At 54.7% G+C, this 27,864-nt stretch overlaps 1 protein-coding gene across 1 annotated transcript; it reads right to left on the reverse strand.

The window, feature by feature from the left end:
• Nucleotides 1-12: 12 nt before the first annotated feature.
• Nucleotides 13-27,864, reverse strand: TMEM240 (transmembrane protein 240). Its single transcript, XM_065421449.1, has 4 exons — nt 27,808-27,864; nt 27,466-27,572; nt 6,304-6,512; nt 13-346 (listed from the first exon to the last, which is right to left on the reverse strand). Exons 1-4 carry the CDS (start codon nt 27,862-27,864, stop codon nt 198-200), a joined length of 522 nt encoding a protein of 173 aa, XP_065277521.1. The 3' UTR covers nt 13-197.

Raw genomic sequence — 27,864 nt, forward strand, 5'->3', positions numbered from 1 at the left:
AACACAGTGCAATGTCTTGGCTGCCTTGCAGCCAGAACTGGCTTAGTTGTGCATTCGCGGTGTGCCTCAGAATCACCCCGCCTAGATAAATAAAATGGCATCCTCCACTGTCTTCCATAGAGGAGCGAACTCACAGGCGTTCCCCTAAAAGCCCAGTTCTAAAATCGCTTTGCAGTCTCTGGAGGGGAAGGCGTTTCTCAGAGGTGTCGGGGGCTGGGATGTCCGTTATGATACAGCTTCTGTTTGATGTGCACCATGTTCCCCGTGGCCTCCTCGTACTGCCTGTGCTGACGTTTCCTGAACTCCTTCAAGTTACAAAATTTCGGAATCCAAGACCAAGAATTGTCTGGCAGGTGAAAGAAAAGAGAAAGAGGCGGTTAGTGGCTGAACGGGCCGTAACCCATTGGTCAGGGCGTGTCACCTCCCGGAGCCTGTGACAGCCACAGCTGGAGAGCTTTGGCTCAGGTGACAGCAGCTGATGCTTTTAGTTCGGGAGGTCTCGGGGTCAGGCCCCAGCATGTTGGCCAAGATGGCCCCAGTGCATGAGACATGCTGAGTAACTAGAGGGTGGCACAGCAGAAAGCAGGGGAGAGTATTTAGGGGTGAGAGAAGCAGGCCCATGAGTTCTAGTCCCAGCTCAGCATCTGACCCATTGTGTGGCCTGGCAGCAAGTCACGTCCTCTCTCCCCAGGCCTCAGTTTCTCCATCTGAAAGCTGAGGCTAGTATTAGTGACGTGTATCACAAGAGGGAGTAAATCCCCGCTGTGTAGTAACACAGGTGAGCATTGGCAATCTCTGCCCTGCTCTCCTGAGCCCCCATGTCACACGTGTAGCCCCTCGGAAGTCTCCCCAAACCCTGCACCCTCTTTGGGTATAGATTTATCCACAAGTGCTCTCAGATCCATGGGCAGCAGGCACTATATAAATGAGAAGTATTATTTTAAAGCAAGGAGCCTGCACTGCTCGGAGGACCCCATACCACGCTGGTCCTACGCTCTGGAGCAAAGTCCCTGCGACGACAATGAAAAATTCTTCAGCAGCGGGTATTAAAGGATGCAATCAGCACCGTGACCCCTGTATTCATTTTGATATTGACTTCCCTCTTTGGGGCAGCGTGGGAGGCAGTCCTGGAGTGTGGGCTATGACTATTAGCTGAAGAGTTCTGCTAAAATCACTCATCAGTGAAATAGTTTAAATGTCAAGAGTGTTAAACGATCAGCGGTAGGGTTCAGAGTCAACAGCCATTGAGAGGAATGGGATAGTTTATACTTTTCAAAGCAGCAGTTTCAGGCAGTTTGTAAACTCAGGATGACAACCCACAAGCAATTTACCCTTAGGGCAGGTTTTCTTCACAATTGGAAAGCTAGAACTTTTTTTTTTTTTAAATGAAATTTGAAAGCCAGGAGCAGAATTCTGTGTGCGCGCGTAGGGGTACACGTACCCCTGGGGATATCCAGAGGTCTGCCAGGGGGTACATCAACTCTCCTAGATATTTGCCTAGTTTTACAACAGGCTACATAAAAAGCACTACCGAAGTCAGTACAAACTACAATTTCATACAGACAATGACTTGTTTATACTGCTCTGTACGCCATACACTGAAATGAAAGTACAATATTTATATTCCAATTGCTATATTTTATCATTCTATGGTAAAAATGAGAAAGTCAAAAAATTTTCAGTAACAGTGGGGCTGTGCCACTTTTGTATTTCTAGGTCTGATTTTGTAAGCAAGTCGTTATTAAGGGAGATAAAACTTGGGGGTATATAGGACAAATCAGACTCCTGAAAGGGGTCCGGTCGTCCGGAAAGGTTGGGAGCCACGGATTGGTCTTTAACCAAAAACAGCTCCAGCCCATCTCAACTAACTCATCTTTTCCCTAAAAAGGACAGTAGGCACCATCTCGGAAACCAGCTCAGAGGCTGCCAGACAGGATGTCTTTTCCTTCTAAAAATGCTCTCCAGCTAAAGGCAAAGGGAACCCGGAATGCTATTAAGACGAAAGCCGAACGTGCTGCTTTACATTTCAAAGGCTTTAACTCGGTTTCCTTCTTATTCTGGATCTTTAATACAAGGCTTTTAAGTGGTGTGTTTGCCATGGTACTAAGCAGGCTGAACCTTGTTTAAAACTGTTGATGCTGGATGGCAATAGGGTCCTGTTAACACCTTTCACTCTTAGGGGCCATATATTGCATCTAAATTAATACAACAGTTATAATCTCAGCCTCTCCCCCCCCCCCTTTAGTTGCTTTGTGCCCCAGTTTCCTCTCTGTAAAATGCGGCTCATGGTAATAATTACTCTTGGCCCGTGAGTAGACTAATCAGTTGGCAAAATGCTGTGAAGCCGGAAAGCACCACACGACAGCAGCTGGATATGTTAAAACCTCAGTGCGTCCTTGCAGCAACAAACACGGTGTTAATTTCATTTCCAGCCCTGCTTGGCTACAGCCACTTTATTTCACTTTTAGTTTGCTTTTATTGGGCCATTTTTCTGTAACACCCGGCGTGTCAGTGACAGAACCCCAGTCCAACAATGGCTAATAATTCTCAGCAATGGAGCTGCTTAATTATTCCAAGTGGAGCCAGTCCCCATGCTGGGTTCCCAATAAAGGTGCCAGCTATGAAATGCAGCCTGCCTTTCTTCGTCTGTAACCTCCCAGGAGAGCAATGCAAGCATGGGAGCAAAGTGAACAGAGAGAAAACTGCCCCTCTTCCACACTCCCAACAGAAAAAGGCAGCTAGGACTAAAAACACCATCCATCCAACGTATGCAGCGTTAGGTGTTGCAGAGTCTCATGCTATTTGGTAATTTTCTTAAAGCCCCAGCGGCTGGAGTCAGGTGACAATCTCATCTCTCTTTCTTTTTGTTTGAAAGGGGAAGTTTTTCGCTTCCCTGGTTGCAGAAAAGAGCATGAAAATGGGACCCCTAAAGCTCAGAAACCCCAAGTGGTTGTCTTAGAAAATCTCATGACTGCGGGGGCCTGACTTGTGATTTTTCTGTCGAACGCTCAGGGTCAGAGATGCTGTTCCAAGGTAGGATAAACTGAGACAGGCGCCCAGCACAGGGCATGACACACTCGGGGCACAGCCCTTCCAGGTTCCCTATGAGGGCTCTGGAACAGCCAAAGGACAAGCTGCCCCCACAGGGCCCAATTCAACGTTGCCCCTTTGCACCCCTACGCCAGCACAAAGGAGTGCAGGGCAGAGGTCAACTCCTTCCCTTGCAAGTGCCTCTGGATCTGCAGGACCTCTAGGTGCAGGGAGATTCCAGGATGGGCCAAGGAAGGCAGAGTGGATGGGGCTTGGGCAGGCGGGGTGACTATTCGGAATCCATACACAGCGCCCCCTGGGGCCATGGAAGCGGGGCTGCAGCTGTGCTAGGCTCCCCGCCAGCCTCTGCAGCGGCTGAACAGCCTCCTGGGCAGTGATGGATCCGGCTCAGAGAATCCATCCCAGGTTTCGTTCTAAGCCCTTCTGGGGCTTGGTGAGTCCCATCTAGCTGCACCCCTGCAAACTCCCCAGGGAGACTCTCCACCCTGCGGGAAGCCAGGGGCCGGCTGCGCCGGGCAAGTGGCAGCTTTGCCAGACTCCACTAGAGCTCTGCAAAGCGTCAGTGACAGCAGCCCGGCAAGAGTACAGGAGGCTCCAAGCCAAGTCGCTCCCAGTGGGATGCCCCAGCCTAAAGGGGTGCGTTCTTGGAGAAGAGCCAGGTGCAGTTTGGTCAGGGGGGCAATCCACTGAGCAGGGCTCCTGCCTCCTTCCCCAAGCCTGCGCCGGGGGAGCGGTTATTCTGCTCCCAGGAGCTCAGAGGGCTCCTCTTCGCGGGGGGGGGGGGGGGGGGGGGGAGGGGTGTGTCGTTCTTTTGTTGTTGGGTTTTGGCCCCGAGCACTTTCCAGAGTAGCTGACGTCACTCAGCTTGAGTTCACTGGGACAGCCAGGCTGGTGTGCTCCCACAGCCGCCCCGCACACACCACCCCCGAAACAAGCAGGCGCGTTCACATAGAAACACACCCGCGCACAAACAGCTGTCTGCCTGTGTGCGCACACACGCCCGCTCCCAAACACACACAGCCACCCAGAGCTCGCTCACAGCCCCACCGACTCTTGCACGTGCACGCACGTGGAAATGCCTAGACACACCCGCACTCACACCCCCAGCTGCACAGAGACACAAGAACACACCTGTGCACAAATCCACACCAACACACACAGATGCCAACACACAGAGCTAAGCCCGGGAGTGTGCCCAAATGCTGATTCACCAGACACTCGGTGGGGGGCACTCACCCCTTCCCCCTCCTACTCCTAATGAATACAAAGGTAGCCTGTGCTCCAAGAGCTGCCCTCCATACTACCACCATTACAGCTGCACTCTGCACATCCGGCCAAGTGACAAACTGCTGCTTCCCCCTCTGCAGCTGTTACCCAGGGGTGCCCAAAGTGCTGGACGCCGTGGGCTGGCTCCCCTGACGCATCCCAGCTCCACGTCACCGCCGGGCTATTCGAAGGGAAGGTATTTATTTTTCCCAGCTGGGTCCTATTTTGTCCTGAACATTTACATCTCTGGCCTGCAATTTACTGACTTAATGAATCACTGGCTACTTAACCCTCTCCAATGCTCATAGGGCACGTGTACACAGAAAAGTGAAAAGAAGGAATGAAAGAAAAGCCAGCTAGATCAAAGAGATAGATGGGCCCTTTTCCCCTTTACGTTACTAACAATTGTCTATGAAGACCCTGTTTACAGGGGGTTGAAGATTCTGCCCAGTTATTCATACTTCAACCAGACACATAACTAAAGAAATCAGCTCTCAAAGACTGTGATGCTCCAGCCGTCTCTCTCTCTCCTCCCATCCACATGCTAACCTCTCTCGGCCCCGCTTAGCTCATGAGATCTGACGAGATGATGGCCGCAGGTGGGATGGCTGGACGGCCCCATCATTAGCTATATACCTTAGATCTTGCAGGACCCCTCTGAAAATGAGCCTTCCACTTTGGAACAGACAACACCAGAGTCTCAAGAGACAGCCCAATTCAGAAATTGCTTGAGCAGGTTGCTGGGGATTTGGACGCTCTAATGAGAAATTAATATCATTTTGATGGAAGTTTTTAGAAAGAGGCAGCCAGTTTCCCTAATTAGAATTTTTTTATATAGGTTTGCGCATAAAGCTTTCTTTAAAAAAAATAAATTGTAATTTAACAGACATCAACTGGCATTTAGAGAGTGTAATTTACACAGACACTGATTAGACGGTAGGATTTCAAGTCGCCTTTTGTTATTTTTATTCCGTTTTCTCCGTTTCTTTTCCAGTCACAATACCAGGGAAAGCCTGTGCTGGGAAACCATGGGACTAGAGAAAGGGGGTTTTGAACCTTCCCTCTATGCATCTGGGGCTGGCCACTGCCAGAGACAGGTTGCTAGACTTGATGGGCCACAGGTTTGATGCAGCGTGGGAACTCCTATGTTCCGATTGCTCCTGCTCTTGGCTAAAAGTGGCGTCCAGCCCACCCAGTCCCCCCTGACTGCTGCCATTGCCAACCGGAGATTCCCCAGTATGCACAGCACAAATGACCACATCTGGAACAATGCTGATCAACTAGCGAAGCTTCAAGACCAGAGGGGGGGGGGGTGAGAATCTCATCGCATCACCACCAGTATACATGGACATTGAATTTCCCCCTGCCGCCAACATCAACTTCCCACCGCAAGTTGATGCCTCGCTGTAAATATATACACAGAAATCTTTACACACATTTAATCTTTCCATCAAATTCCCAGAATGCCACAAATTTACCCAGCCAAGGTGGGGGAGGGAATATCTTTTATTGGACCAACTTCTGTTGGTGAGAAAGACAGGAAGAGCCCAGCGTAAGCTCGAAAGCTCGTCTCTCTCACCAACAGAAGTTGGATATTAATTACCTCACCCACCTTGAATCTCTGAGATCCTGCGACCCACACGGCGACAACAACGCTGCATACAACACATTGACACGTGCAAACAATATGACTTTCCACATACATTTCGTTCTCCAGCAAACACCCCTTTGCTCCATCATGCGTTCGCAAGTAAATACCACTTTCCCTCATGGTACCATGGATGTTCATGTAAATATTTACAGGTAAAGTTCACTTTGTATGCAGAGAGCTGTAATTCAGCCAAACAAGCCTGTGACAAATTAATCAAACATACAAACCCTCTGAAAAGAATATTAAACCCCCCAAACCCTGAACAACAATTCAAACTTCCTTTGATGAGCCAGAGGACTCCGGCAGGGGTGGGGAGCTCGCAAGGAGGCACTTACCGTACCGTCGGCTGGTTCTCCAGGCTCGCACAGCATAATGGAGAACTCCATCCATCCACACCAGAAACCAGCTTATACAAAAGCCCAGCAAAAGTCCCAGCATCAGATCAATCTCCTGCTTGGTTACATTGTCAGTCACAAAGTAATTCTCCGAGGAATCCACCACCGATTGGTCCCCGTCGTATGGAATAACATAATGGACATGATGCCTGTTGCAGGGAGGGGGACATAAAAGGGAGAAGCATCAGCAGATGATAGTAGAAAACATGCGCCATTCATCAGCCCCTATGCTGCAAGGGGGCAAGTCAAGCGCTTTTTGTTTGCCGTTCTACCAACGCTAGTGGGAACAGAAGTGTTTTCACAGAGTTTATTTTTAATGTCACCGGAGGCAGGATTTTAGGGAAGGAGGTCCAGTAGCGTGAGCACAGGGAATCAAGAACTCACGTTCCCGTTCTGAGACTGAGCGTTGGCCTCTCTGGCACGCTTCCTGAGCACCGCTTTCTCTCTCAAAGGGCCAGTAAGAAACCCTTTCTTTAATAACTTCCAGGTCCTGTTATCAGGTGACCCCCCCGATCAGCCTCATCAGGTGATCCATTGCTTAGCTAGCAGCACACCTGGCAGACTGGTTCTTCTGGATGGGAGGGTAGCCAATTCTTTCTCCAAGCGGGCTTCCATGTGAATCGAGGACCATGAAAGTTTAACGACTCTCTGCTGTTAGCCCTGTGTCACCACCCCTTGGGCTTTCAGTCCGACACGGAGGTAAAACGACACCAGAGAAAGCAGACAAGCCCCACACGGAAAATGGAGTGTGCAGTCTGACAGATACACCCAGCGTCCCCAGTGTCAAACAGGAGAGAAAGCGTTCTCAAATTGTCACACCAGCCTAGAACTGGCCAGCCCGGAGCACACTGGCCCACGGCGAAGGCTCAGAGTCCAGCTAAGCCACTTCCTGCAGCACAGCATGGAAAAGCTTTTCATAGTCTCCCAACTTACCCAGGCCGTGAAACGTGAGACCTCTCAAGATACCTCGTCCCAACAGCCGATCTGCACAGAGATTGCCCACAGGCCGGTTGGCTCCACCTGGGGAGGTGTTTTCTGGGACATGGAGCCCTGGGAGCTGGCCTGAGACCCAGCACACTCATCTCACCCCATGCCAACCCATCAGATGGCAATAGTGCTGAGTCCCCACTCAGCTGAGCCGAAGGCTTCAGCCAGCCCCTCCAGCCAAGGGGACTGGCACAGACTCCAGCCAACAAGAACCTGGGCAGCAAAGCCAGCAGGGATGCTTCTGTATTAGAGCCGGTGAGTCAGGAAGCGCAGTGTCTCTCCCCGGAGCGAGGGCTGGGAGTTATCACAGGCTCCAGGCCCCCAGATCCACCCAACCCCCAACCCGAGGCAGCAGAGCATCCCCTCCTGCCCTACCCCATGAGGGGCTCCCCCACTCCTTGCTCTCTCTGCTGCTCCAGAGCAAGCACGGGATGCTTGGGTTTGGTTGGTGTGTGCGGTGGGATCCCCATATGCTACAGCCTGGCACCAGGAGAGAAAGGTTAGAACATGAACTTGCTGAAAGACTAAGGAGCCCAGAGGCTCAGGAGAGTTACATCCAGGAAACTGGGGCAGGGACTGGAGAGAAGAAGAAAGGGCAGCCAGGGATGAGCTATGGGAAGACAAGAGAGATGGAGACAGTGGGCCTAGGGAGCTCTAGATTCCCCCAACGTTGCTCAATTTCCCCCCAGTGAGGGGAGCTGCTCCGGCGTGGGCTGTCGCTGCTGCTGGCAGCCAGGGAGCCCCACGAAGCCAATCAGTGGCTGGGAAGAGTGCTTGGTAACCACCACCAAGTGCCCATCAGCGTCACAGTAGCCTGCAGCAGGCGACTGCAGAAACCCGGTCACTGCAGCCCAGCCGGGGCTCCCAGCGCAGGGCACAGCAGCAGCCCAGACACCCCTCTCCTCGACCCACCCCCCCACCAGCATCAGACCCGCTTCCCTTCCTCTGGGCCCGTCACCCCAGCCTCGAGCCAATATTCCCCGGGGAAATCAGTCGCTGGAGGCCTCTGAATATGCATGAGGAGCAGGCTGCTGCATAATCACGCCTGAGAAACGTCCAAATATTTACACAAACAAACCGCGGCTCAGAGGAACCTTCTGAAAACAGCCGTCAGCTCAGCAATCGCTGAACGGGGGCCCCCGGGGAACGGTGCCAGGGTACCGCAGAGCAGGGTTACCGGGGGCCAGTCTGTTCCCAGGTCCGACCCCAGCTAGCAGGGACCCATCAAGGACTCCCTGATGCTGAGAGGGGGCCCAGACGCAGCCGGGGGAAGAGGCCGCCCCAGCTAGCAGGAGCTCTCAAGGTGACTGTGCCCTCCGAGCCGCAGGCCCGGCTTACAAGTCCGGCTCGCGAGCCTCTTTTGCCTTTGCTTTTCATTCCGGCCCCGCCAACACAGCGCGAGAATCTCCCTCGCTGGGCACAAGGGCAACCCCCAACGGCTGCCAACACCGGGGAGCGAGGACGTGTGACGGGTCGGGGGTCTCCCTCATCGAGGAGGCTCCGTTCTGGGCAAACACAAGACTAGTGGCTGTTTGGCCCTGGGGTCTCTATACCAGTGGCAGGGGCTGGATTAGCTGGTGAAACACTGATGCTCCCAATGTACACAGCTCAGCTTTATCCCCCCCGCCCCAAGAAAAACTCTGGGGGGTTCTGTGCCTATCTCCTTGCCATTGTACCCCCAGCAGCCAGGAATAAGGTCATCAGCTGTATAGGCACTTGTGTCTTAAGACTTCAACGGAAGCAGGATTCCCCTATATACACAGAGTCCCATTAAAATGCAGCTACCTCTGGGGTGGAGCCTGCCTTCCTCTGCCCCCAAGACATCACGGACACAGCCTACTCAAGGAAAGAGCCACCAGATCTTCAATAGCCACCAAGAGCCTGGGCTTGGGACTTTGCTTCTGGTGGAAATAGGCATTCAGCGCTTCAAGGGACACACACGTGTGCACATACAGCTGGGGCGAGTACACGTGTACTTAGCTTAGAAATAAATTCTCAGGTGAGAATGAGCTGACTCAGCCTCCCATGAGCTGCAGGCATTTCCTTTGCCACCCAAGAGCCATCTGGCCTAGGTCAGAGCCTGCCTTCTCCCACCGCACGGTCAGTCAGAGGGAAGGCGAGCAGCTGCCTCTTTCACGTCCCCTCTGGTATGGGCGAGGCGAGATGCCCAGTGCAAACTGCACTCACTGAGACTCACTCCAAACCTCAACAAGACTTGAACAGCAAGAATTCTCTTGCACAGCCATTGGAGGGAACTCTACCTGCAGGGGGCAGCACTGAGCACTTTCCGCTCTATTTGCATTTGCGGTTCTTCTTCCGTTTCAGCCAAAAATGAGATTTCAGCTAGTTCTGAGAGCCCAAACTCAGAGGCGCTGCCACTGTATCTGTTGATAGGGAATCCTCAAAGGCGTCTAAACCATAGATTACAATGACACTAGCAGTTATGTTTCTCTTGGGAGAGTCATCCGCAGGGATCCTAAGTGCCTTACAGATTACATACATGCCCCACCCACCTGAAATCACTTCATGCACCACCGAAATGCAGCCAACTCTGGGGTGGAACGCAGCAATTGCTTAACAGCACTCAGCAACACCACGCAACAATTATTATTTGTAATATAATAGCACCTAGGGGTCCTAATCAGAAACAGGAATCCTCTGTGCTAAGCGTTGAGCCAATAAAAAGTATGGGGAGGGGGCGAGATTTAAGGAGGCAAAATTGCACCATGGAGTTGACATTCAGCAGGGTTAATACCTGGCTTCTAAAGTGCCAGAAATCCTAGGTGGCGGGGACCTCAGTTGTACGTCTCCTCTGAAAGACAAGCCATCCAGCACCAGCGCCCCCAGAAAGTCATGCCGCAGTGCCGATTCAGGCCACCTTGAATGCCCAGCGCTTGGCATTTGAATTGCGATCGCTAAAACCCAGGCAGTTTTTTTTAAACACCGGAGGTTTATCAGAGGAACAGTGTGCGGTGGAGATAACATTGATTACTGCCACGCACCGGGCTGTGGGGCTCTACACCACGCTTCCTTGCCAGGAACGGTTCTAGAGATACCATCACATTCCCTTTGTCCGGCACAAAGGGCCAAGTCTCACTGCTAATTCACAGGTTGGGGGGTTTATTACAAATTGGATCAAACCCCGGTGGGGGGGTGGGGAACCTGCTGAAGTTTCCATTCTAGCCTCAGTTGTCGGGGACTCTGGCGGCATCGTTCACGAGACATTGATACGTGAGCACAGAGAGCTATTAATAGAACAAAGGTCCAGGGGCCCTGCTGAACGAAACGGGAGTTTGATAACGGAATGGGGATGAGACGGCTCAAGGGGGGTGGGGGATGGAGAACGTCTCCTGCAGATCCGAATCTGGCCCAGTGACCACAGGCTGGTACCCGTGTGATGGATGCGAAATAAGTGTGGAGAGTCACATACAGGGGCGGAGGGCATAGCGGCTTCTCCCGCCCCAATGCTGGGGCTGATCAGGCCCCCAGCACAAATAGGAACACCCGGCGTATCCCAGCCCTTCGGAGCTCTGGGGAGAGGTTCAGTTGGGCAAACCTCTGCTCTCGACACGTCTGGCTCCTACCTGCTGGTGCTGCAAACCTACAGCCAGCGGTCGTCCCGCCAACATCCCTGGGGACAGATTAACACTCCCTCTGTGTGATGGATTCAGTCACAGAGACCCCCTTGGGACTGGCACCTGATGTGCTGAGATTACCTCTGAGCCCGTTTTCCCTGCCAGCTTGGGACTCCAGAACCCTGCCTTGTTGAGCCAGACACGCGAGCCAGACACGCTAGCCTGCTGCAACACAGACCCAGGTCTGGTCCATGCCCCCAAAGCTGCAGACTAAACTGAAAACAGCTCAGCAAGAACTCCTGTCTCCAGCACCCAGACCTCAAACCCGAAATAAATCTGTTTTACTCTGTAGAAAGCTTATACAGGGTAAACTCAAATTGTCCACCCTCTAGAACACTGATAGAGAGATATGCACAACTGTTTGCTCCCCCAAGTATTAATCACTTACTCTGGGCTAATTAATAAACAAAAGTGATTTTATTAAGTATAAAAAGTAGGATTTAAGTGGTTCCAAGTAATAACAGACAGAACAAAGTAAGTTACCAAGCAAAATAAAACAAAACACGGAAGTCTAAGCCTAATACATTAAGAACCTGTTTACAAGTAAAATCTCCCCCTCAGAGATGTTCCAATAAGCTTCTTTCACAGACTAGACTCCATCCTAGTCTGGGCCCAATCCTTTCCCCTGGTACAGCCCTTGTTGGTTCCAGCTCAAGAGGTAACTCGGGGATTTCTCATGACTGGCTGCCCTTTGTTCTGTTCCACCCCCTTTTATAGCTTTGGGACAAGGAGGGAATCCTTTGTCTCTCTCTGAGTCCCCACCCCTCCTTCTAAATGGAAAAGCACCAGGTTTAAGATGGATTCCATTATCATGTGACATGGTCACATGTCCTGAGAGACCCCTAGTCTCCATTCTTCCAAGGCTGTCTGGCATGTACCCAGGAAGTTTTGCAAGTAAACAGAGCCATTCATAACCAATTGTCCTAGGTGATGGGAGCCATCAAGATTCCAAACCACCATTAATGGCCCACACATTGCATAATTACAATAGGACCTCAGAGTTATGCTGCATATTCCTAGTTTTAGATACAAGAATGATACATTCATACAAATAGGATGAACACACTCAGTAGATTATAAGCGTTGTAATGATACCTTACAAGAGACCTTTTGCATGAAGCATGTTCCAGTTACATTATATTCACACTCATTAGCATATTTCCACAAAACATATGGAGTGCAACGTCACACTCTGGGCCCTTTCTGGCACAAGGGGAATGAACTAGTATTTGGAGCCAGACAGCACGGCCCCCTGGGGAACGGGGCAGCATCCTCTACGGCCTAGAGAAGGGGCTTGGGAGCCAGGACTCCTGTGTTCGGCCACTGACTTGCAGCATGGCCTAATTTTTCCAAGAGTGGCTTCTGAAGGCATCCAGTTCTTAGACGCTGCAGGCGCCCAGCCCCCTTGTGGGCTGCCCCAAGGTTTCACAGACCGGTCTCACCTGGGACTTGAGAGGGGTTGGATACGGCCAGGCCCACGCCAAGCTCACTGTGAGCGACCTGTGCCTTGGAGCAGCTCGGCACCACTCGGCGAGGGTCGGCCGGGAAAGGCGGCTCGCTCAGCAGAGGCTGTGCTTTCAGAGCAGGGCGTCCCGGGGACTCTCCTGGCACTCACAAAGGCAAAGCTTTCTGGCCGCGAAACAGGTGCTTCACCTTCCCCACATCCCGTACAGCAGCAGTGGCTGTGTCGGTCTCTCCACATGCCACTTACAGCACACAGGCATCACCGACACGGCCGCAGCAAAAGAGCCAGGGACTGGTGTCCATTAGCTGCTGGCCCAGTGGCTAGTACAGCCCTGCAGCCACTAAAAAGGAAACTCTCCATGCAGTGGGTGCAGGGCAGGAGCTTTAAGGACAAGGGCAAGGAGCTGGCATTGGACAGAGGCAAACAAGAGAACGGTGCTTGGTGAGTGAATCACAGGTGGGGCCAAACTCAGAGCAGGGTGTAAACAGCAGTGCTGGAGGGTGTAAGGTATGGGCTGAGGGGTGGGATCGTAACAGGAGAAGAACCAACAGCAGGGGGTAGGCAGGCTGAAGACGTAAGGGAGTCAGCCCCCCCCCATCCTCCTGTTGCGAGATGCCTCCCTTGGCAAGGGCACGTCCTGGGCACCTCCTGACACTAGCTTCTGCACATGTGCGAGAGCGCACATGCGCCTGGCATGTGATTCCCACAGCTCAGGGAACGTCCCCGGGTGCAGAGCCTGGGAGCCCCACTCCCCTCGCACTCTTTACACCTGGGGTGAGGAAAGGTGAGCAGAGGCCGTTGAGTGGCTCACTCGCCCAGGGGGCTGGGAGGACGGCCCCATCTACCCATTAGAAAGGCTGGCTCAGAAATGGCTCTCGTGACCTCTCTCCGGGTCAGACAGGCCTCCATGTCTCCTCCTGCCTTCCCCTGGCTACAGGGCAGTGTCTCTTCAATAAGGTGCTGTCTAGCAGATGGGTCATTTGTTCTGGATGAGCCAATAGCCAAACTTTCTGAGTCACAAACTAAACATCCCTTTTTTTGCCATGCTTTAAGAGACCCCACCCTGGCAAAGCAAACAGGTCTTTTAAAAAGACACCATCAGGTCCTGTCCAGATCTCTTAAAAGGTGAATTGACAAAGCTTTGGAAAATAAATCAAGGTCCAGTTCCTGGTCATTAAAGATCCATTAGCAGTTTTTACAACAGATCCAGGCCAAATTCCAGTTTAGCTAATTACATCCAGCCTCCATCCATTGGCCCTGCACTTTCCCCTGGATGCAGGATTCTTCTCCATTACCTTTCCTAAACAATTGCTGTGATCTGTTAAAGAGCTGCCACATCCCACCCCCAGAGGTGGCTGCATTCCAGTGGTAGGTGAAAGACCATGTAGAGCTGTAGAATGCTTCAGGGATGGACCGTACTACAGACACGGAAGGTCAGACCGTTGCCAGCCGGGGTGATTCTGAACTGGTTTAAAAGGTAGATTTCCCAACGTTCTTGGCTCCCATTTCGGCACCTAAAGTGGCAAAAATAAAAAAATCCGACCCTAAAACCCAGCCCCACCCCTTTGTGGTTGAGCCGGTCTGGCTCCTCCAGCATCGTCACTGGTTTTCGAAGCACGCCGGGGTTCCCCCGTGAAAGATGGTGTCGGATAAACGTGGACACAGTGAGGCTTGAGTGAAGACCTGAACCAGGAGAGCTTCACCGAAGCGGCTGGTGCTTTCTCTTCAAAGCTGTGCGAGAAGCCGGCGTGCAGACAAGCTCAAAGGTTCCTTCCGGTGACCTTGTCTACTTGGGCCTCCCTCTGAATCCCGTAGCCGCTGTAGCATGCAGCTGGGGAGAACTTCAGCAAAACCATATTGATCTGTTCATGTAAATGCCATGAAACTGTCAGTGTCTTTTCATTCTCCTCCCCTGCAGGGACGTCAGCGCAGTCTGACGCCTCGGCTCCCTCATCCTTTCGGAGGCCTGCGTGGCAATCACGTCACGCCCCCTGGCTCCGGGCTGCGATAGTGCGGTGAGAGCCCATCCCCGCGCCCAAACCTGGGCTGTCCGACTCCGGCGCTGCAGCAGGACAGAAGGAAGCTGTGGGGGCTTTGGTTGGCAGCTTTCAATCCTGTGGCATGAAAACACGCCCGTGACAGCAACAAAACACCCCGGCAGCATCACGGCACGGGAGGGCTCGCCCTGCGGATCTGCATCATTCGCCTTCAGGGCCGGCCAAACTGCTGAGAAACGACTGCCCCAGGGCCCTGCCGAGGTCAGCTGAGGGACCGGGACAGGAGTCCCCACTTCCAATCTCCGCTCTGCCTTACTGTGCGACCATGGGCCAGGCACTCACGTTCCCCCCACTCCCACCCCGTGTGCAACTAACGGGCCTGGCACATCGCTGCCTCGCCCCCCGGGCAGTGATTCACAGCATGCCACGTGGCGTGCCCAGCTGGAACAGGGGCATCTCCCAGCCACTTGACCCGGGGCAAACGGCTCCAAAAGGCCCCAGGGGACAGAGACTCAGCAGCCGACAGGGGCCCGAGGGAGCAAGGCAGTGCTGTCACCCCCATTTGCAGGTGGGCAATGGAGGCAGAGAGAGAGGACATGTCTCTCCCAAGGGCACAGTGGGAGGAGGTAGCCAAGCTGGGAGCTGATCTCCTGAATCCCAGCTCAGTGCATTAGTCACACAGCTGGCCTTCCTCTCAGACTCAGCCCTTCGGAGCTACTGACCTTTCGATGCAGGGTGCGCGGGCAGAAGCTGGCCCTTTGGTGCAGAACGGGCCTTGGGACCTTCCCCACCTCAGGCGCTACAGACGGGCAATGACCAATACGCTGCCCTGTCTCACAGCCGCCACCAGATGGTGCTGCTCCTGAGCCATTGGCTGGCTCGCTGCCCTAGCGACCAGCTGCATCACCCGGCTGGAGGCTAGCGGGGACAGCTCTGAGGGACAGCGTCACGGGTGCCCCCTGCCCTGCACCTCTCACCCAGGGTTGCCATCCCAGCACTCTGCCCCGAGGCTGAGCCCTAGGAAGCAGGCCGCGCTCATCCCCAACCCAGAGGGGGGAAAACGAACCACAGAGAGTCCCCATCACAGACTGAACCCAGGAGTCCTGACACCCCAGGCTCCCCTGCCCCGACTATCAGACCCCAAAGCCTCTGACGAGAGAGGCCGCGTATAATACCCCATTCCAGGGCCGCTGCACTCAGCATGTCCTCAGGGGGTGACCCACACAGACCTTGACAGTGGGACCTGGGGCTTGACCTAAATCTCCCGCCCGCAACGCGAACCCTCCTCTTTCGCAGCCCCGATCAGTCCCAGCGCCCCCCCCGCCGGACGGATGTCGCAGAGTCCCCAGACAGCTCACCACACCGCGCCGCCCCGGCAATCCAAGGCCAGCTCTCCACAGAGCTAGTCATGTCGCCGAGCGCAGCAACGGCCCAGCAGCCAAGTCCAGCAAGGGGGCCCCCCCTCCAACCCAGCTGAGCCGCACACCCACTGCACAGGAAGCCACAACCCCAGGCCAGGGCTATCCAGCAGCTCACAGCCCCGCTCCCCACAGTGGGAAGGGCAGCGGGAGGGTGTCCTGGAGCCGGGTTCCCCACTGAAGGGCTCTGTGCTCTTTACTATCACACCAGCCCCTTCTTCCACTCCTGCTAGCCCCAGATTAACCCTTCGGGCACTAGACAGCAGCAGGACGCCGTTGCATCCCATCGCAGCCTTGGCTGGTGCCAAGCGACCCACTGGCTGCCGGGGTCAGAAGAGAACAGCCACCTCGCTCCTGCCAGGAGCTGCATGCCGCCCGGGCGCCGAACAGAACGCAGACGCTGCCCAGTTACCCCCTTCCTGGGAAAGCCGCCCAGTGTCAGTCTAGGACAGCAGGCATTTCCCCAGCACGGCTGCCCCCTGTTTGCCCACGGCTCTGGGTATCCGGGGATGGAGCCCAGCTGCCACGTCTGTGCTGGTGACGGACACTTCTCGCTACTTGATTGTTATCCAAAGCTCCAAGCCCCGAATCTGAGACGGGTCTCCCCAGGCCGGTATCTCCCAACAAGGATGGGGTCACAGGGATTAAAGGCCCCCTGAACATCACAACCTGGCTAGAGACGGGTCCAAACCACATTAGATCCCAGATTTCAAACCCCTGGCGCTGGGGGGGAGGTTTGACCCGTTCGGGAGCCGTGGCCCCAGCTGGGAAATGCAGACCCAGGTTCTGATTCTGGAAACTCCTCCCCAACGTCCAGGGAGCTGGGAGCCAGGGCTCTCACTCGGCTCCACCTCCACACACAGGGGCTACGGAGACACAACTACATTAACTAGTGCAGGGGGGTGAGCACTTCCTCCGGCATGGGCTTCCCTGGGCCAAGGATACAGAGCCCTTCCCTTCCCCCCTCCTGGGATCCTCTTTCCATCTTCCCCTGCCTAGAGTCAGACTCGGAGCTCCATCCAGAGATGGCAGCTGGGGACCCGGCTCCACCCTCCCCTGGGCTCTCTGTCCCAGGAGATCTGACGACTTCTTCTTGTACTGGCATTATCAGGGCAATGTGCCTATTTCAGCTGCCACGTCTCCATTCACCGCAGGGCTAGGTACACATAGACTGACCTACGGGCCCAGCCCTTCCCCACTCCGCTGCGCTTCCCAGGGTTTGTTTCCAAACTCTGCCAGTATTTCAGCAAAGGGGGACGTTGCCCTGCTCCCCTGCTGCCTGGGAATCTGAACACCTATCGCCGCCTGCGCATAGCAAACGTGGGCCAGAGCCAGGCTTTGTGCAGACAGGCCGTGCAAACAGCCACTGTGCAAACTGCCCGCTCCCCCACAGCCCCGCTGCCCCAACCTGCAGCAGCACTGCTGGTCCAGTATGGGGTCCTCACACTGCTCTGCCAATGCACCTCCGTCCTGACCCACCCACCCCCTGCTGCTAGCCCTGCACCCCCCACGCTGCTCTGCCAATGCGCCTCCGTCCTGACCCAACCCCCCCCCACTCCTAGCCCTGCACCCCCGCCACTCTGCCAGTGCACCTCCGTCCTGACCCAACCCCCCCTGCTCCTAGCCTTGCACCCCCCACGCCGCTCTGCCAATGCGCCTCCGTCCTGACCCAACTCCACCCCCTGCTCCTAGCCCTGCACCCCCCACAAAGCTCTCCCAAAGCGCCTCCGTCCTGACCCAACCCCCCTTGCTCCTAGTTCTGCACCCCCCACGCCGCTCTGCCAATGCACCTCCATACTGACGCAACCACCCCCTGCTGCTAGTCCTGCACCCCCCACGCCGCTCTGCCAATGCACCTCTGTCCTGACCCAACCCCCCCTGCTCCTAGCCTTGCACCCCCCACGCCGCTCTGCCAATGCACCTCTGTCCTGACCCAACCCCCCCTGCTCCTAGCCCTGCACCCCCCACGCCACTCTGCCAATGCACCTCCGTCCTGACCCACCCACCCCCTGCTCCTAGCCCTGCACTCCCCACGCCACTCTGCCAATGCACCTCCGTCCTGACCTAACCCCCCCCACTCCTAGCCTTGCACCCCCCACGCCGCTCTGCCAATGCACCTCCGTCCTGACCCAACCCCCCCTGCTCCTAGCCCTGCACCCCCACCACCACTCTGCCAATGCGCCTCCGTCCTGACCCACCCACCCCCTGCTCCTAGCCCTGCACCCCCCACGCCGCTCTGCCAATGCACCTCCGTCCTGACCCACCCAGTGCACAGCAGGCACATGCCATTAACCCCTGGGTGCCCACCACTTCATCCATGGCAGCAATTCTCATAGCAACCAGCAGCCTTATTGATGATGATGAATCAGGCCTGACAGTGACCCCCTGCTCCGTTCTCTAGCTGCTCCGGTGGGGCGAGCGATCCGTGTGTGCAGCGGCTGCTCTGCTTCGGGCACCTGGGAGGCCCAGGTGTGCATTTCCCATTGCCGTCTAGACCCACATCCTACGGGTTCCCCGGCTCCTTGGGGCCCAACAGCAGCACTGAGACACTCGACCCAGGCACAAGCTCAGAGCTGGGCTCAGGCCGGGCTGGCCTGGAGATTTATATTAAAGAGACAGGGGGATTTTTCAATACTTCCTATTTTTTGCAGCCCAATTAATGACATTTTCATTCTATTCTGGAATAAAGCGACCCCTATAGTTTCATGGCCTGCCATGTCCAACAGCGGGGCTCGAACCAGCGACCTGTGCTGCTAAAAGCACAAACCTTTACTGCTTGGGCTGCAGGACTCACTCCTTTAGCAGGGCATAGTGGGGGAAAAGCATCTTACATGGATCAGCCACTAGAGGGGGACAAAGATCCACAGGGCATATGACCCTGCCGGGGTGCAAAACAAAGCAAGGCCAAATCCCCGACCCCTTCTGCACCCACTTGCTGTGCCCCCAGCAGAGTCCACGCCCAGCAGCCAGCGAGAGATGCTGCTGCTGCGCACACCTGACAACCAGCCCAGCTCAGCACTTACAGCCAGTGGCCTCCTTTCTGAAGGCTCCTTCCCCAGTGTCTGCTTTGGGGATTGCTACAGCCAGTCACAGGCACTGCTGTCCCAGTGCTAACCCCCGTGCAGACAGGCAAAGGCCCTAGGTCCAGTCGTTAACCCATGCCCACTGGGTGTGGCACTCTGGCCCTGCCACTCCTAGAAGGGGACAGAGACTGACCAACCCGCTACACCCTTGGTTCATTGACCCGGCTCTTTTCACTCAGGCCACTGAGGGTCTTGCCTTTAGATCCCGAGGTCCCAGGTTCGATCCCACTGCTTCCAACACACCCAAGGAGGGGGGGGGGGGGTCCACACGACACGTAGTGGAGCTATTATTGCTTCAATGCAGGGGAAGCTACACCAGCACAAATGATAGGATAAAGCCTGGGAAACTCTCTACACAACTACCCAGAGACTGGCCACTTCTGGGGCAAATGGCCAGCGTAGACCAGGCCCAACTGCACCCAGGGCCGCATGGCCTGCGGTGACATGCACGGTGTACCCTGCATTAGGCCAAGGGCCCCGACAGTGCTCTCAGCGGGCGCCCCAGTGCATCGCCGGAGGGTGTTATTGGCCTTGCCCGAATAGGGCTCAGCGCGCGCCAGGCCCCATCACTGCCACGCCGCCCACCTCTGCCAACTCCCAGCATCCGCAGCAGGTGCCCAGGTCACGACCGTCTCACTGCTACTATTGTCACGATGGCTCCCTCCACTCTGCCCTGGCTGCTGCCCCAGACCCAGCACAGCCACCGCGGTGCACAGCCGGGGCTGCAACGCCTCAGGCTGGGAGAGGTTACACAACTTACCGACGGCCACGCAGCAAGCCAGCGACAGCACGGGACAGAACACAGGCAGGCTGGCTCCCGCTGGCTTGCCCTGCTCATTGGGCCACACTTCCTTTCCAGAGCCAGGAGCCCCTGCCTCCTAGTTCCTTCCACCACTCTCCTCCCACGCACACGTTGACTGAAAAGCAACAGATTTGCCTGGACAGGACTGCGACCTGGGGAGTCGGCCTAGGACAGCCGGAGCTGGTTGGTAGCCTTGGCCGAACCATGGAAAAGGTGCCAAATTCTGAGCACAACAGCAAAGGCTCCTCTACAGAGGAAAAATGAATCCGCATTAACTAAAGGTGTGAACGCAAAGTGGATTTGTTAACCGCATTCAACCCCTGTGGGCAGGCTCTCGTTCAGAATGAAGGTGGCCTTGATTTGGTTTAGTTTAATTCACTTTGAAATTACGGCCATTTTAATCCTGAATGAGAGCCTCCCCGCAGGGGCTGAATGCGGTTTAACTAATGGACTTGAAAAGTTAATTCGGATTAATTTTCCCGAAGGTCCCTGTGTAGACAAGCCCTAAGTGTCCTTCCCAACTGCAGAGCTAAGGCTGGGAGCAAAGCAACACCAGCAATGCCAACCTTGTGCCCACTGCCAGTGAGAAAGGAGCTGCCCTGAGGCCCCCAGAGCTGCAGCCAGGAACCAAGGGCTTCCTGCCAGGATGAGGGACAGGTTCCAACGGGCCCCCGGGAAGCGCGGTTTTGCGCCATGAAGTGACTATGGAAAAACAGCACCAGCTCCCCAGAGCCACTCATGACCGCGCCAGGCGTGTTCCCAGCCAGCCCCACCGAGCCGAGTGATGAGCAGAAGTCCTTACTCCTCTGCCATCAGCCCAGCACTGGGAGAGGGCGCGGGGACCTAGCCCGGCTCGTGCATAGCCAGCAGGACTGGATTACACTCGTGCCACCCCCTGGCTGCCACTCCCGCGCTAAACACGGCAGGGCTGCCCAGGGTCCCCTAGGGGCAGCTGGACCTTCCTGACTAACGGCAGCACCGGAGAAGGAAAGAGCCCGGCGTGGTGCCCAGGGCCCCACCTGGCTGCAGTTCGGGGGAAGCCTGCTTAGCTGAGCGCCTGCTCTCTGTAGTCAGTCCGTGAGCCCTGCGAGCCTGTTTGAAAGCTGGCGCTCAGGGCGGACTGGGTGCTGGCGCTGCCCAGAGCGGGAGGTCAGAGAGAGGCCTGCTGGCGGCGCAGTGATCCTCAGCCCAGCCGGCTGGCCAGTCGATGCCAGGCAGGGAAGATGTGCCCAGAGAGCTGCAGATCTCAGGCCTTGGGTGCAGAGCTTGAGGGATGAGGCGCATGGCGGGTAATGAGTGAAAGCTCCTGCTCTGGACTCTTCTCATACAGGCCTCCTACCCCCGCTCCCTGGGTGCCAGGCAGGGTGGCAGGGCCCCCTTCTGGCTGGCTTTTCCCTCCCTGCATTGGGAGCACTGCCTCAGCCCCAATTCAGCCCTGCCTGGGGCAGCAGGACCTGCAGCTTCTCTCCAGAGCCCCGAGTGTCCGTCTGGGACTCCAGCGGGCGAGGCCGCTCTCCCGAACGCACCTCTGCCACACTCAGCGTCACGAGGGCCCTGCACTGGGGTCTGGAGCCATCCGGCCTGGTTCCCTCCCCCTTCTCATCATCTGAGTGCATCGGAGACGCTCCGTGCAGGCATCAGGGACGACCCAAGGTCACGAGGATCCCAGCACATCATCGTGCGCGGCCGACCAGACACCATCACAGGGCTGCAGGGGAAACCCGCGGCTTTTCCCCTTCCCCATGGCTCCTCGGCTATCGGGGGAAAGGGGCACAGTCAACAGCAACGTAATCAAGCGTCCTGCCTACTCCCAGCCGTGCCCGTCCCGCTCGGCATTCTGTGCCAGAGCGACGGCCCCGCTTGGCAGCCGGCTGGGTTTGTGCTGGTTACCCGAGGATCTTGGAGAAACCCTTAGAAACCCACCCCAAAAGCCCTGCCATCTCCCCGCTGTAAAGTGCTCCGATGCAACGCTGCAGGTCCAAGGGAACCATCCAGGAGTGATTTTTTAATTCCCCCTCCCCCCCCAGTATCTGGCACCGGTGCGACCGCGGCTGGAATGTGGCGTCCAGTTCCGGCGCCCACAATTCAAGAGGGAGGTTGATAAATTGGAGTGGGTTCAGGGAAGAGCCATGGGAATGATTAAAGGATTAGAAAACCTGCCGTACAGTGACAGACTGAAGGAGCTCAGGTAGATGAGCAAAGAGAAGGTTTAGAAGTGACTTGAGCACGGTCTGTAAGCAGGGAATGGCTATCGGATAACAGAGGGCTCTTCAACCTAGTAGACACAGGTCTAACAAGATCCAATGGCTGGAAGTTGAAGATGGACAAATTCAGACAGGAAATAAGGTGCAAATGCTTCATTAGTAGGGGAATTAACCACTGGAACAAGGTCCCGAGGGTTGTGGGGGATTCTCCATCCCAGGCACTTTTTAAAATCAAGGGGGGGGAAGAATTCAAAATTCAAAGAGGAATGAATTCAGGGATGCCCTATGCTACGTGCTCTGCAGGAAGGCAGACCAGATGATCACAAGATTTATAGCTTCTGGCCATATAAGCTATAAATCTATTCCCGCTTCCACACACCCCCACCCCACCCGAACACCCAAACTGAACAGCTCCCTCTCTAGGCCTCTGCTGCACAACGGGGTCGAACTGTATTTGCCACCCCTCCACTCAAGCCTGACCCCCGGCACTATCCGCTGGAAGAAGAACCCTTGCCATCCTTTCCAGCGTGGTCACAGCCCATCGGTGTAGACCGGCCCTGGAGATTGTACCAGAGATTCCACCGCCGCCCCCGCAACAGTTTGCAAGCAAGGTTATTGTAACCATGCGGGACGGCTCAGCCCCCCACCCCAGATGGGCTGCGAGCCCCAGCGAATACCAGGCGATAACCCCGCCGTCGGGAAGCTGCTATCACACCCCTGGCAATAGGACCAGCTGAAGGGCTTTCCTTCAGCAGCCTTCTGCCTGCCACCCCTGCTGACACGCAGCTTGGGGGGGCTTCTAGTCCCAGGGACAACGTGCAGCATGAGCTGCTCTTGGGCATCCTCTAGTGGCGGTTGCCTGGCACTGCTTAACCAACGCTTAAAAAAACCCCCAACCATTCGAACCCTGACCTCGGTAGGAAGTTAGAGGCAAATGGAGGGTAACCCCTGAGCTATGCACTCGATGAACCTGGCTCCAATTCCCTGACATGCCCGGCCCGGCCTGATATTCCCTGGTACCATCACGGCCCCTATTATTCGTACAGCACCATAAACAACACGATGCCGAAGAGACCATGCAAGAAAGGCGTGAGCTCACTCCGACGCGGACAATACGCAGGCCAGCAGCTGAGGCCCAAGGAGCAGAGACCTCAGCCGTGGTGGGGGCAGCATAGCAAGGATTCACTGACGCGGGGGGTTTAGGGGGGGGGGCGGAGGAGGCGGCTCTGCACACGGGAAGCGAGTGGCTGCCCTCGCCATACGGGGCAGCATGCAGAGGCGACGCGGAGCCGTGGGTGGGCAATGGAAGGAGAGGGTTGCAAATGCCATGCACAGAGCTCCCGGGGCAGTTCTGTGGGCAGAGGATTTAACAGATCCAGCCCAAAGGGGGCAGGGGGAAAGAGAGGATGAGGCGGAACATCAAGAGTGAGGGGTTGAGGGGGGACAGGATGAGCAGAGATGGGGAAGGGCCTTCAAGTGGGGGATGAAAAGGGCCTAGGTACGCGCACATTCAGGGAGCAGGGAAGAGGTGACCAAAACAGGATGCAAAACATTAACGTAAAAGCTAAATCTTCCTCCTCCCCCAGCCCCCAAGGGATGCTGTTCTGGAACACAAAGCCCCTGCAGTCCCACCTTTGATGGAGTTGGGGGGTTGAGAATGGAGGCGGAGTTTACAGAGGACTTAGCAAACCCCACAGATTCCAAGCAACAGCCGAGGCGCCCTCCGCAGAGCCAGGCAGTCAAGGCGGAACATGCTTCCCAGTTCTGTACCTTTGCATGATTGACATTAACGAGCCTTGCGCTGCCACGGGGTGCCCACTGCAACGGCTCACGGGGCTTCTTGACACTGCTATACCAGAGACAGACACCAACCCGGACGCCTGGATTCAGGGTCTGTGCTCACAGCTTACTGCCGCGGGGGGCTTGAGAACAGAGTACAGAGAGACTAAGGACCGCAAATGCCGCCACACGCAACTTCCTGCCTAGGGAGTTGTGAATGCAGCGTCCAGACTGTAGTCTGTAGTCACTGTAGTGTTGGGCACTGCTGAGGGTGCCGGCAGAGTTTCTGCGGGGATGGCAGGTTTCAAAGTGAGGCTACTTCCCCTCTAGGCACCGACCTGGCCACAAAGAGGCCATCGGATGGCGACCGTTTCCAGTCACTCCCAACCCAAGCTAAGTAACATAGAGGCGGAAGATTCCATATCCACTCACCAGCCCCCCAGTCATTCGGTCTCCCCAGCTTCCTTCTTACGCTCGGGACAGTGGCTCCCAGAGCTGGCGATGAGGAACCAGGGCTGGCCAGCACTAGCCATGCGTGGTTTAGACATGGGCTGCTGGAACCACTTGATTTCACAAGATCATCTTTGCACACAGGCAGGACCCCACTGTACTGAGACGTGTTTCTCAGGATGATAAACTTTGGGGATAGGCCCATAATTGTGTAATCATCTGCCCCGTTTTCTCCTGGGATTGGAGGCGCCGGGAGAGGGAACCACTCATGGATGCACATCGGCTCAATTATTCATCGTTGTCAAACAACCTCCTCATGGAGGAGGGGACGCTCCTGATTCTCTCCTATCTGACACAAGATCAATAAAGATCCTTGTTACTTGTGGGAAAGATGTCCCCTCCTGTTTCTGGGATGTGCCCAGGGGGCCAGGCAACGCCACCCCCAGAGCTGAGAGCCGAAGACGGTTTCACATGCAGGGCCAGGCCTGCGGAGAAGGCACTCTCGCCCGCTCCCTATCACAGTGAAAATAATACAACCAGACTCCCCGAAGGGAAGAGGGGAAAAACAATCCTGGATTCATTAGCTGGTGAGACTGTAGCTCTATAGACTGAGCTGGTGAGAAAAAAAAACCAACCTCAAAATTGATCTCAGCTCTTTTTCCCTTTAGCACATGCCTCTAATTTACTCAGATTTCATCCTTGTCCCCTGTCCTTCTCATTGCTTAGCCAGTCACTCACTTTCCTGGGAGTACACCCTTAGCCGCAGGATTCCTTCGGGTTCATCCTAGAGCATCTACGCAGAATCCTTTAATTAATCGTTAGTATCACTCATGTTGCACGGCTCAGGCCCGATCCCCAGCTGGTGCAGATCAGCCCAGCTCCATTGACTTCAACGGCTCTTCTCTGATTGACACCAGTTGCGGATCAGACCACATGCATTCAAAGCACTTCATCAGCTGATGAATCTGACAAGGCAGGTTCACCTTGGCCCCATTTTACAGCGGGGGAAACCAAAGCACTGAGCAGCCAAGCAATTTGCCAAAGCCACATGGTGAATCAACGGCAAAGCTTGGAGGCGAAGGATTCCAGTCCATTACTCTGTCCCCTAGTTCACATTGGCTCCCACAGCTCAGGGATGCCCTTTTGAAGTCTCTCCTACATATAGATAATCAGAGTGTACATGCAAAGGACTCCATCAATTACACACAGCCAGAACCCAGTAACAAACAGGACTGGTGTGCGCCTACTGCGATTTGTGTTGACAATAGCTATTACTTCTTCTAGGACAGGAAATTGGTGACCTTCCCCAGAATTTTGCTCCCCTTTCTCCTGGGGCCAGGACTGGGCTAGGAGGCTGGGAAGTTACTTTTGGTTCTTTCTAAAAAATTAACCAGTGTCTGAGTGGTACTGGATGCATGTGTGTGTCTGTTTACACAGTGTTGCTGGGGCCATACAGAATTCCAGGGGAGAGGAGCACCCCTCAGATTTGGGCAGCAGGGACACTCCGGAAATAAGATGATGTTACATTGTTCTTTCATCCCAGAGGATCCCAAAGCACGTCACAAGCTATATTTCATTTCACCCACCAGCTGCGGTGAGCAGGGAAATGTTTGAGCCATAGCTACCGGGCACACTCCTCCTCTTAGGAGGACTGCCAAGGGAATGTTAAGGTCACCCTGAACGACCATCTGCCCCAGCGCAGAAAGCTACATGGCACTCCACGTATGGGCTGCGTCAACCACTCGGGGTCACACCTGAGCTTCCATGGAATCAAGATGTTTTGAACCCAATTACTGGACCATTGAGCCATCCGCTTTTCGGATAGCCCTCAAACTGGCAGCCCCAGGCCCATGCACTCCCTCACCAAAAACCCTTGAGGCTTTGCGCATCGGGCAAGGGGTGGCCAGGGGCATCTTGCACGAAAGTATTTTCAGACGGGGAGTGGAGCACATTCAGCCCTGCTCTGGGCCCCTCCAGTGTCTCTTGCTGCCTTGGAGACAGAGGAGGGCCCCACGAGGGCTAGAACTGAAGAGAGACCACAAGAGGGGACCACAACACTGGTCCCCTTGGTAGAATAATACCATGAAAGGAGAGGGTGGAAGGCCAGAGGAATTTCCCTGGGTTAAACCCCCTCCCCCACCCCATTCAAGGGCGAAAGTCTTCCCCGAGGACAATGAAGGCATGTGATGCCCCGAGAATGGCTTGCAGCTGGATTACAGTAGCAGCCCAAAGCGGTGAGTGAAGGACACCTTAAAATCAGTACGTAGGCCGGTGGAGGGCTGCCTTGACGTGGCCTTTGGCTGGCGTCAGATCATACCCTTTTGATCCCATGGGCAGAAAACCATTACCCCACCCCAGCCCGTAACACGGTGCAAAAGGGGATCAGACAGAAGTTTGGAAAAAATCATTGAAAATGGTCCCACAGCAGATATCCATCTCTAAAGATCTAGACATCCCAATCTCCATGTCTACAGAGCAGCCTTTCGCTAGCTACAGAAAGTCTAGCTATGCAGTGGCTATGTACAATTTAAGAAATGTTTCTTTCTTTAGTGGGGTGGGGGGGACTTAACCTCATTGTTACACAATCATAAATAGTGGATTTATTTGTTCAGTTATAATCTTACATCGAAAAAAGGCTACTTAAAGAAAAGTCCACCATATGTTCTTGATTTGTTAAACAGATACAGCTGCAACCAGCAATTTGACTATGCCCCAGAAAGCACCCAAATAACCTTCGGAAACAGAAAAGCCACAAAGAATTCAAAGCAAGTCAAAGATTAAAACACACCAGCAGCGGAGATCCCAAAGTGACCCTGTCCTCGAGAGCATCATTGCTTCCTCAGCAGAGAGTCTCGCAAGCAGTCAGAGGTAATTTGTTTGAAACCACAGCAGAACAAACAGCACCCCCCAATTGCACAAACACACACATAAGTACCCTGGTCTCTGGTGACAATGGAACAATCATGGCAAGTGCTGAAGCAAAAGTTACTCACTTGTCATGGGCTGACACACACACAAGAAAAAGGAGATGCTGGGCTCAGAGCAAACTCTTGCTCCAAAAAATTCATTCTGATCATGCAGAAGGTTGCTGTGAATATACACACAAGGCACATTCAGAATGCAAAATGCAACCCTAGGAGTCAGTGATCCCTTGCATGCTGCTTGCAGGATGCTCAGTGCGATGGGATTGCACCCTCTGAGCTCTTAAACCTGGCCTGTGCCTTTCCAATGAGACGAGTAGGGGGAGGGGGGAGAGTAAGAAATATCATGCGGGTGACTTACCTTCCACAGTTGCAGTGGCAAACTCGATCTTCTCCCCTTAAATGCGGTAAGATGTAATTGTGAAACCGGTCCAACAGCGCATTCATGTCCATCAAGCAAGCTATTGCCTGTAAGAGCCCATAACCAAGGCATCTGGTCAACTCTAGATGATGGAATAAAACATTGACTCTAGTTTGGTTGCTAAAGATTAGAGCAGTCATCAAAAAATTAAATGCTGCTTTTTTAATTTTTTTTTAATGGGACGGACACTCGCAAACACACACACACACACACACCAAATAAACTATACACACACTAATGTGATGGGAGGAAGGAAATAAAGTGATAAGCAAAATCTCTTACCATAACGATAGAGGCCCCCAGGATCATGAAAATCATGGTGTTTGCATTCATGGACAT

The sequence above is a fragment of the Emys orbicularis genome, chromosome 22 (assembly GCF_028017835.1).
Source record: "Emys orbicularis isolate rEmyOrb1 chromosome 22, rEmyOrb1.hap1, whole genome shotgun sequence".
Classification (NCBI taxonomy): Eukaryota; Metazoa; Chordata; order Testudines; family Emydidae; genus Emys; species Emys orbicularis.

Excerpts from the sequence above, each read along its gene's own strand:
- TMEM240 (XM_065421449.1), bottom strand. The coding sequence starts at position 27,864 with ATGTCCATGAATGCAAACACCATGATTTTCATGATCCTGGGGGCCTCT. Across the intron at positions 27,573-27,807 it reads TGGGGGCCTCTATCGTTATG|GCAATAGCTTGCTTGATGGA; the intron begins GTAAGAGATTTT and ends GGGCTCTTACAG. Across the intron at positions 347-6,303 it reads GAGAACCAGCCGACGGTACG|ACAATTCTTGGTCTTGGATT; the intron begins GTAAGTGCCTCC and ends TTCACCTGCCAG.